Source organism: Chelonia mydas, chromosome 1 (genome assembly GCF_015237465.2).
Source record: "Chelonia mydas isolate rCheMyd1 chromosome 1, rCheMyd1.pri.v2, whole genome shotgun sequence".
NCBI lineage: Eukaryota > Metazoa > Chordata > Testudines > Cheloniidae > Chelonia > Chelonia mydas.
In genome coordinates, this window is record NC_057849.1 from 166,361,964 (window position 1) to 166,373,010 (window position 11,047).

General features: G+C 47.5%; 1 protein-coding gene across 1 annotated transcript in view; it reads right to left on the minus strand.

The window, feature by feature from the left end:
* JAM2 (junctional adhesion molecule 2) overlaps nucleotides 1-10,602 on the minus strand; it is a 62,165-nt gene extending 51,563 nt beyond the window's left edge. Inside the window, exon 1 of the mRNA XM_037905642.2 lies at nucleotides 10,211-10,602. Coding sequence (XP_037761570.1) covers nucleotides 10,211-10,265 — 55 coding nt within the window. The 5' untranslated portion in view covers nucleotides 10,266-10,602. The remainder of the gene's footprint in view (nucleotides 1-10,210) is intronic.
* Nucleotides 10,603-11,047: the final 445 nt, after the last annotated feature.

The following is an 11,047-nucleotide window of genomic DNA, read 5'->3' on the forward strand; positions in this document are numbered from 1 at the left end:
AGATGTCCACATTTTTGTGCATGGTCTGTAGCTGTGCTTGCACAGTGTTTTTCCCCTCACAGGTCCAGGAGATCCAATACCTCCTGTCTACTCTAGTCTGGAGTGCACTTGGAACACGTAGCTGGAATGGTCAGCTGGGCAGTTGCACATAACGGTGAAGAGCTGCTAGGTGTGCCAAGATGGACAAATCAGGAAAAGGGCATTTCAAAAATTTGCAGAGTTTTAAAAGGGCAGGGCTTCTGGTCTCTGTGACCCCTGGGCAGTGGAGTTCACAATTGAGACCACAGCAGTCAGTGTGGGACAGCTTCTGGAGGACTGTTAGGGTTGACACAGGCAACACAACATCTGCATTCATGCAGCACTGACCTCAATACATCAACCATGGCTCAACGCCACTCAGGAAGACGGTGTTACTATGTTGGCATAACAGAGAGCTTACATCAGTGGGAGACATATTTAAGTGTATACACATACACAACTAGGTCAATGTCAGGTGAATTCCATTGACCTAACTTTGTAGTATAACTCAGGCGTGGGCTGCAAGAGTTTAAGAACCTTTATAACAATATAATTGTGCCCACACTAGGTCTTATAATGGTATAATTATTTTAGTAGAAACAAAAAGAAGTCACAGCCCTAACCAAAATAATTATCCTGGCACAAAAAACCTCCCTGTGTTTAGATCAGGCTTAACTTCTCTCCACTAATAAATCTGGACAGGAGCCAGATTAATTTCATTCTAAATAAAATGTTATGTCCTGAAGCAAAAGGCATATTCTGCCATTGCTTCCATGGCCACAGAATTATAGACAGTATAGAGCAGGGGCGGACAAACTTTTTGGCCTGAGGGCCGCATCGGGTGTCAGAAATTGTCTGGAGGGCCAGTTACGGGAGGCTGTGCCTCCCCAAACAGCCAGGCATGGCCCAGCCCCCACCCCCACCTGACCCCTCCCTGCTTCTCGCCCCCCCAGGATCCTCCCCCCATCCACTCCCGCCCCCCCGCTCTCTGTTCCCTGACTGTCCCCAGGCCCCCCCCCCCAACTGCCCGCTGCCACCCATCCAACCCCTCCTCTCCTTCCTGACTGCCCCCCCAGGACCCCTGGCCCATCCAACCACCTCTTCTCCCTGACCGCCCCCAGACCCCCCGCCCCTAACTGCCCTCCACCACCCCATTCCAAACCCCCCTCCTTCCTGAGTGCCGCCCCCAGGGACCTCTGCCCCATCCAACCATCCCTTCTCCCTGTCCCCTGACCGCCACCGGAACTCCTGCCCCCGTGCAACCCCCCCTTCCCTGCCCTCTGACCGCCCCGAACCCTGTTCACACCCCCGGCCCCTGACCACCCCCTGAATTCCCCTGGCCTCTATCCAACCCTCTTCCCCTACTCTCTGCCCCCTTACTGCGCTGCCTGGAGCACCAGTGGCTGGCGGCGTGGCTGCACCAGGACAGGCAGCCGCGCAGCCCGGCTTGAGCCGGCCATGCACTGCGCAGTGCAGAGCACCGGGTCAGGCTGGGCTCTGCAGCTGCACTGCCCCAGGAGCTCGCAGCCCTGCTGCCCAGAGCATTGCGCCGGCAGTGCAGTGAGCTGAGGCTGCGGGGGAGGGGGAGTAGTGGGGGAGGTACCGGGGGCTAGCCTCCTGGGCCAGGAGCTCAGGGGCCAGGCAGAACAGTCCCGCAGGCCAGATGTGGCCCACGGGCCGTAGTTTGCCTACCTCTGGTATAGAGCCCGATTTATAAGTCTGATTTTCCTCACCCACATCTTTGCATCCTTTATAGGCACGGTTGGCAATTTCTTAGGAAAAACTAGTTTTGGACAGGGTGTTGATAAATATCTGTTTAAACCAGGAAACCACAAAGAATAAAATTAGGACTATAGTAATGAAAATTACTGAAAAACTTTTAGTAATTTGATAATAGTTTTGCAGTTATGTTGTCTGTATTTTTAATTAAAGGAAATAAAATTAAACAAAACAAGCCTCAACCTAATGCTTTATGCTATTGACTTGGCTACCCCAAACAGAAACTGAAATTTTTGAATCTGGGAATTCTCCTTCTCTTTAGGAATGCAAATTTTATTTTTGTTTAGCAAATAAAGATGGTGAATTCCCAGATTCTGAAGTTGAAGTCTTTGTGGTACACTCCCAAACTAACTATCCAGTCCAGTCCTCTGTCTCCTGATCTGGTGTGCAGCTGAACTCTGGGAGCACAGGGATTCAAGTCAAAATATTTCAGTATGAGGAAAGGGGCAAGACCACTTGACTCAATTAATGGATATTGAGAAAATTCATGAAAATGGCAAGAGAGAGAGTCTTAGATGCAGAAATTGAAAAGAAAAAGTGATTTGGAAGGCAGACCGTATGAGAAGACATTTTGCAAAGTACAGTTGAAAAAACAGACAAAACAATCACTGGTTTCAGCTAAATGTATGTGAGTACTGGCATAAGATTGAGGATGAAGGTACTAATATAATAATACCTCATTGCCATTGCCAGGTACATCAAAGGAAAATCAGATCCAGGTCAGCCACGAACCAGGAGGAAGCATCACGGTTTTTCAACCACAAATGTTCGCAACAAAAAGAACTCCAGAATTGAAACAAAAAGCTAGGCTTGAAATTTGGAAAAAAAAATATGGCTGTAATATTTCCTTTTCTGTTACTGAACATGCAAATTTTCAAGCAATGGATTAGCTACCGAGGGCCAGATTACAAAGCACCCAATCAAAAGCAGATAGCTGGTGAACTGTTAGATGCAGTCACTGATAGCTTGAGGGTAGAAGCATGCAACAAATTACACGGAAAAACAGTTACATTAACACAAGATGGCTATGCACGTTACTCCAATGAACTGGGTGCAGTTAGAACAGGGGTTCTCAAACTGGGGGTCATGAGGTTATTACATGGGGGGTCGTGAGCGGTCAGCCTCCACCCTAAACCCTGCTTTGACTCCAGCATTTATAATGGTGTTAAATATATTAAAAAGTGTTTTTAATGTATAAAGGGGGGGGGAGTCGCACTCAGAGGCTTGCTATGTGAAAGGGGTCACCAGTACAAAAGTTAGAGAACCACGGAGTTAGAGAAAAATGAGGTTTACGTATCAGCAGTTGACACTGGAAGCAATAAGACTGAAAAGTACTGTGTTTCAGTGTCCAGGGAAGTCAAGGCATTAGCAAATGACCCGTATAGTTGTGGTTGTTAAGAGTTACCTGACAGACAATGGGGAAAAGATGCAAAGTGTGAGAAGTGAGTTGGAACAAGATATCAACAATTTGGTTACATATAGATGTGCATCACGTTGGCTAATTTCACTTGACAAGACCTTACACCAAGTCCTTTGATGAAACATGTAGATTTACAAAAGTACTTCCATATTCACCATCAGCCTGGAGCCTCGTTAAAAGAACGCTAAGGATCTGTAAAACCCCAAATCCCTGGTGACACACGATGGACCAGTCAAACAACATGCCTGGAAATGTATGTTAAAAGTCAGCCGCATTGTCTCAGGATTGTGAGCCATCATGAGGTAGAACTTGAAGATAGAGTGGTCAATATAATTAATAATCAAGGGATTTACTGAGAAGCAAAGAACTTGATCAGTCAATTGAAACTGGTTGTTGTGGCACTTAACATACTCCAAAAGGGACACATCAATAGTTGATGTTGTACGTATTTCCTGATAAGTGGAGATCTTGCGCCACACAAAGCAAAAGTATAAAAGAGTTCCTGAGGCAATTACTCCTGTACACATGTTGGCCAACTTCCCTCATCCAAAGTATGCAAGAAAGGAATTGTCAGCTGAAGAAGAAGAAGAAACTGGAAGTCAGTGGTTGCTCAGCAAAAATCCTGACTTTCTGCCATATTTAATTGCATTTCTAGCAGAAGGAGCTCCATACTAAAGATCAATTTTTCATCCACTATTAAGGCAAATGCTTCACCTGTAACATGGTAGAAAAATCTGAAGTTCCAGTGCTGATATTCCATGTGACTTCATAGAACTGGGGGTGCAACTGCATCAGTGTTCAGCAAGCACAGAATGAATCAATTCAAAATGAGAAATGGGCGCAGTCTATCCACTAAATCAAAGTTGGTCTTATGATACAGAATGCTGCTTGGCCAAATGGACCTGGACTGGTAGTCTGCAGCTCTGCATGCTTCTCATTGCTTAATGCTTCTAGCCTACAACTCTGCATTGTTGTTTTCATATAATCAAATGTTTTCAACTTTTGCTCATATAATATTGAAAACTGAAACTTGAGTCATGACGTGTACAACTTCCTTGAGAAAATCTCAAACCAAAGGGTATTCCGACATTCAGTATTATAGTTACACATATTAGTATTATGCCCACAACAGTTTTACTTTTTATTTGTACAACCCTAAGTTAATCTTCAAGTCTACTGCCTCATGTAACCACAATTCGGACACGTAATTACAACTAAGTGCAATATGGTGTACATTAAACAAACAGTTTTTAAAATAGAGAATGCCTTACACTGGGACAAACTAGTTTTTTCCCAGGTTGGTAAAAAAACCTATGATTTTACCTGGTAAAACCACCCCTGGTTAATACTATGCCATTGCTGTTTATAATTCAAAGTTTTGCATGTGTGACCCTATGAGATATTTCTTGGCAAATTTTAGGAGACAATTTGTTTGAGATATGGATATTGGAAAATAGGTATAAATCATCTTTCATGAATTCTTATGTTTTTGTGTCATATTTTATCTCCAAGATGTTTTGGCACAAAAACTCCATATTTGGCTTATTCAAAGATTCTTGAAAATGGTCCTTTGCACTAGGGCAGTGGTTCCCAAACTAGAGGCGCCATTTATTCAGGGAAAGCCCCTGGCAGGCCGGGCTGGTCTGTTTACCTGCCACGTCTGCAGGTTTGGCCGATCGCGGCTCCCAGTGGCCGCGGTTCGCCGCTCTCGGCCAATGGGAGCTGCAGGAAGCGGCATGGGCCAAGGGACGTGCTGGCAGCTGCTTCCCGCAGCCCCCATTGGCCCAGAGCAGCGAACCACGGCCACTGGGAGCTGCGATCGGCTGAACCTGCGGATGCGGCAGGTAAACAAACTTGTCCAGTTCACCAGGGGCTTTCCCTGAACAAGCGGCGCCCCTAGTTTGGGAACCACTGCACTAGGGCTTTCCAAGAACTAGGAATATGTTTGAACTTACTCAGAATTGAATTAGGTGGGTCAGAATAGTGCATTGTAACATTTGCCAAAGACACTATACTGCCTTTGTAAAGTCCTCATAGGGACATACAGGGCCTGATTTTCCTGTCAGTTTCACCAATGAAACTCCATTCACTTCAATACAGTTAATCCTGATTTACACCAACATGAGCAAAAAATATCAGACTGATCGGACTTGGAAACTTCATAAAACGTCTGATGCACTTTTAGATTCATTGGTACCAAGGCTGAAATTCTAATACAGTATTTCCCATAGCCCCTCACCCCCATTCAGGGCTCTGGGCTTCAGCCCCATGGGGCACACGAAAGCTCAGGGCTTTAGACCCACAGGTTTAAAAAATTTACTGGAGCTCTGCTTCAGACAGCTCCGGCTTAATTTAAAGCCCTGATTGGGATCTTTCCACAATCACTACCACTACACATCTAGATTAATGCACTTATTCCCCTGGATCTTATAATTACCCCATGAACACAGCTCATTCTCGTTCAGAATTTAAAAGGCCTGAAAGAATCCTTGAATGGGTAGCTCATAGGTTAGGAAGCTCACATGGTCTCCATCAGAGTACATGATGTAAATTGTCACGCACAGCTGCATCAGCAGACCTCTACCCATCCCACCCCCTCAAAAAGAAAAAGAAAAAAAAGGAAATCTGAAGACAAAAAAGTGCACTAACTTGGAACAACAACTGTAAATGTGTATCACTAAATAAAGAGACAAATAGCTTTCTATCTCCAAACACTGGAAAGGCAAGAAATCAAATAAGGAATTAAACAAAAAGTCCCCACTCCCATATAGGCGAAACAAACCAAATGAACTAGTCTTTTCTCAATGCCTGGTAGCTGTAAGGGAGAGAAGAAAAAGAAGAGCCAGTAATAGGCACTTTCCCACCGATGCTGCCTACAGCCCTCCCTCCTTATCCCCGGCTGGCCACCCTCTCCTCAGCAGCAAATCTCTTACCCTGTCAAGAAGGTTCTGCTGTGGGGAGTAGTGGGGGGAGGGTGGGGGGAAAGAGGAAGATGGTACTGTAGAGGAAGTGACCTCCTTCTCCTCCACTCTCATATAGGAGATGGCCAATCCATGCAGTGGGAACCTTCACTCAGGCTACTGAAGGCTAGATCAGGGGTAAGCAAACTATGGCCTGCGGGCCGCATCCAGACCGTCAGACCTTTTAATCTGGCCCTTGAGCTCCCGTCGGGGAGCGGGGTCGGGGGCTTGCCCCACTCCATGCGTGCCATGGCTCAGCATGGCTCCCGGAAGCAGCAACATGTCCCCCCTCTGGCTCCTACGTGTAGGGGCAGCCAGCCACAGGGCTCCGCACGCTGCCCCCAAACCAAGTGCCAGTTCTGCCGCTCCCAATGGCTGGGAACTGCAGCCAATGGGAGCTGCAGGTGCAGCGCCTACGGACAGGGCAGCGCACAAAGCCACGTGGCTGGCACCACGCCTCCATGTAGGAGCCAGAGTGGGACATGCCACTGCCTCCAGGAGCTTCTTGAGGTAAGCACCACTCACAGCCTTCCCCCCTGCCCTCCTCCCACATCCCACCTCCCTGCCCCAGCCCTGATCCCCCTCCTGCCCTCCAAACCCCTCAGTCCCAGCTCAGGGCACCCTCTTGCACCCCAAACCTCTTATCTCCAGCCCCACCCCAGAGCCTGCACCCGGTGCCCTCACCCCTCCCCTGCACCAGCTCAGAACCCCCACCCCGCACCCCAACCCCCTGCCCCAGCACAGAGCCCCCTCCCACACCCTGAACCCCCCATTTCTGGCCCCACCCTGGAATGCACACCCCCAGCCCAGAGCCTGTACCCCTTCCTACACCCCAACCCTCTGCCTTAGCCCAGAGCCCCTTCCCATACTCCAAATCCCTCTGCTCCACCCCCAGCCTGCAGTCCCCTCCGGTACCCCAAACAAAGCCCTCATCCCTGGCCCAACCCCAGAGCCCACACCCCCATCTGGAGCCCTCACCCCAACCCCCAACTTTGTGAGCATTCATGGCCTGTCATACAATTTCCATACCAAGATGTGGCCCTCAGGCCAAAAAGTTTGCCCACCCCTGGGCTAGATTATCTCACTCTAGGTGGCCATTGTGAATTAGTGAGATACTGCTACATATACATTTCAGTTCAAAATGTTATTTCCACACACAACCTCAGAAACAGATGTCATATCTAATCACTAAAATGAGAAGAGGTTGGAGACACCAAAACAAATTAAATGTATGATACAAAATTATAGGGTATTCAGTAAAATATATTCTATGTATGATACATTCTTATCAGATGTTTGGCATAATTTGCTGCATATTTACGCACTGTTAATCGGAAGATTTCTTTCCCACTGTTACAACTTCTCATGTTTATATTCAGTGTGCACTCTGGGAAGGGCAATTTTTTTCCTGATTTACTTCCCTTTTCTGTTTTGCTTTAAAAAAGAGTTACCGTTTGAACCATGCTGTCAATAGAATGGTGTCAAGTTTCTGAAACTGCAAGGGAAAGTTTGGGGTTTCTCTGTTTTACATAATACATTAAAACTTTCTGCAGACATAGAAAAATTTCAGCTCCGATACCGCTTCTTTATTTTATAAAAATCACCCTGAAAACTGCCTTACTGAGGCAGATGAACAACTTGCTTTGAAACAAGTCTAATTAATAAGTTACATACAGTAGTTTCAATATGTTCTCTGTTTTTATCAGTACATGTTCCCCCCATTTGTACTGAAGCTGTTTGTTTTTATTTCTATGGTGGATACATATTTTGGCTTTTGCTCCTGGGCGCAAAGAAAACAATAATAGTTTTGTTCACTTGAGGCCTGATCCAAAGCTCTACTGAAGTCAATAGCACTCCACAAGAGTTCAGAGGTCCACCCACGAATTGCTATTTGAAGGAACATGAGGTAAAGAACTGCAGAACCTGACAGAGTATTGGAAAAGATTATATTTGTATTGCATTATTGACCACAGTAAGACACTTACTGCGTCACCATAACAGGGTCCTGACATCAGCCAGAGACACGTGCACAAACAAGTCGACTTACATCAACCTAACTTTGTAATATAGACCGGGCCTAAGATACCACATTGATAGGTGCGGTATGAGACCTAAACATGCAGGCAAACAGGTTGGTTTTACAGGCAAGGGTTTGGTATTATTTATTATTATTATTGCAGTAGTGCCTAGAAGCCCCAGTCGTGTACCAGGACCACGTTGTGCTAGGTGCTGTACAAACACAGAAAAGGCAGTCCTTGCCTCAAAGAGCTTTTGTTTGTTCTTGACAAATCCATGTAAATAACAAGCACCCAAGTTAACTTCCGTCTTTGACAGGATTACTACCAAGTGGAGGGGGAAGCTGTAGATGTGATATAGTTTGACTTTAGTAAGGCTTTTGACATAGTCCCACATGACATTGTCATAAGCAAACTAGGGAAATGTGATCTAAAATAAATTATTATAAGATGGATGCACAATTGGATGAAAGGTTGTACTCTAAGAGTAGCTAGGAATGGTTTGCTATCAAACTGGGAAGACATATCTAGTGAGGTCTCACAGGAGTCCGTCTGCGGTTCAGTACTACTCAATATTTTCATTAATGACTTAGAGTATGCTTATAAATTTTGCAGATGATACTACGCTGGGAAGGGTTGCAAGCACTTTGGAGAACAGAATTAGAAATAAAACAACCATGACAAACTGGAGAACTGGTCTGAAAGTCAATAAAGACAAGTACAAAGTACTATACTTCAGAAAGAAAGAAAAATTAAATGCACAACTACAAAATAGGAATAACTGGCTAGGCAGTAGTAGTTCTGAAAAGAATCCAGGAATTATATTTGTGGCTCTACAAATAGAATGAGTCAAGGATGTGATACAGTTGCAAAGAAGGCTAATATCTTTCTGAGGTGTACATAAGACATGGGAGATAAGTGTGTCACTCTACTCAGCAGCGGTGAGACCTCAGCTGGAGTACTGTGTTCAATTCTGAGCATCAAACTTTAGGGAAAATGTGGACAAATTGGAAAAATTTGAGAGGAACAAAAAATGTTGAAAGGTTTAGAATACCTGATGTATGAGGTATTCTAAAGATTAAAATAATGTGGTATGTTTAGTCATGAGAAAAGAAGACATGGGCAGGGCCTGACAACAGTCTTCAAATATGTTAAGGGCCATTATAAAGAGGACAGTGATCAACTGTTTTCCATATTCACTAAAGGTAATATAAGTAGTAATATGTTTAATCTGCAACACGGGAGATTTAGGTTAGATATTAGGAAAAAACTTTTTTTAAAAACAGTAAAGGGAGTTAAACTCTGGAATGGGCTTCCACAGGTGGTTGTGGAAGCCCTATCATTAGAGGGGTTTTTTAAGAACAGACTGGACAAACACTTGGCAGAGATGGTCTAGGTACCATGGCCTGCCTCAATGCAGGGGGCTGGCCAGAAGTCCAGGTCCCTTCCAGCCCTGCATAGCCTTTCTCTGGCCAAGGCGATGCACCTCTCCATTCAGCAAGGGGTCCCCCTCACTGCAAACTCGCCTTCACCGAGCTCCTAGGGGAAGCTTAAAGCAACAGGTTGGAAGGAAAGGAGCCCAGCCACCTTCTGGAGGAGTCAGCAGCTCCTCGCCCCCCAAACTGGTCCGACCAACAGCATTACGGACTAGCGCAGAAGATATCCCGCCACCCCAAGCGATAAGCCCCGCTCCATCCTTTCCAATTCCCGCATCCCTTTGCGCTAGACGCAGCCCGCTCCGGGGCCCGCTCCAGCCTGCAGAGGGAGCGGGCCGTCCCTGCTCCCCCCCTTGCAGGGAGGCAGGGCCACGACTCCCAGCACAGCAGGGGGATCAAACCCCGCCCGCGGCTGGCTCCCCGGAGACACAGCGGCTCCGGCCCCGGGGCTGCGCGGGGCGAGCGAGCCGCGGCAGCCGGCCGAACAAAGGGCGCCGCGAGCAGCTGGGCTGGGGCTGGGGCTGCGCCCTGCCCTCCAGCAGGGCCCGGCCGCGGCGGAGAGGGGAGCGACGCGCCACTTACAGCACAGAGCCCCCAGGGTGCCGAGGAGAAGCGGCAGGAGGCTGCGGCTCGCCATCTTCCAGCACCAGCTGCTTCCCGCGAGGCGGCTGGAGCAGCTCCCTGGGCGCCTCGGCTAGCGGGACTCCCGCGGCGCCCTGCAGGCGGGGGCGGGGGCTCTCCGGCTCCCTCCAGCGGGGGCTTCTCGGGGAGCTGCGGGGAGGCGTCTCTCCAGCCGCCCAGGCTGGGTGTGAAGGAAGGTTTCTGCCGGATCCTAGCACTGCCCATCACGCTTCAGGGAAGACGGTCCCAAGAGCGGAAAGGACTGGGGCCGCTTCTATATGTTGGTCAGTGTTGTCCTTATCCAGCACAGGTTCCCCGCTGCCAAGGCAGGAGAGGTGAGACACAGCCACCCAGAGCCGGTGGTGGGGAAGGGTGGGGCAACCTTGAAATGAACGGAGAATTCCAGCTGTAACGGGAATCCTATCTACTCTGGCTGCAATAGCTAAGCTATGCTAAGCCAAACCAAGCCACCTTCCAGCCCCTGGTTTCAGAGTAACAGCCATGTTAGTCTGTATTTGCAAAAAGAAAAGGAGTACTTGCGGCACCTTAGAGACTAACCAATTTATTTGAGCATGAGCTTTCGTGAGCTACAGCTCACTTCTGTGCAGCTCTGAACATGCATGTTAATCTTGATGAATTCCTGATTGTCTTCTTGGCCATGCACAGTGGCATGCACACTTGGCATGCACAGTGGAAACGTAACTTTTCTTTTACACTAACACTGTGAAATCATCCCAGTTTCCTACGCAGCTGCCCCACGCCCTGGAACAATAGCTTGCACTGAACATAGTTTGAACA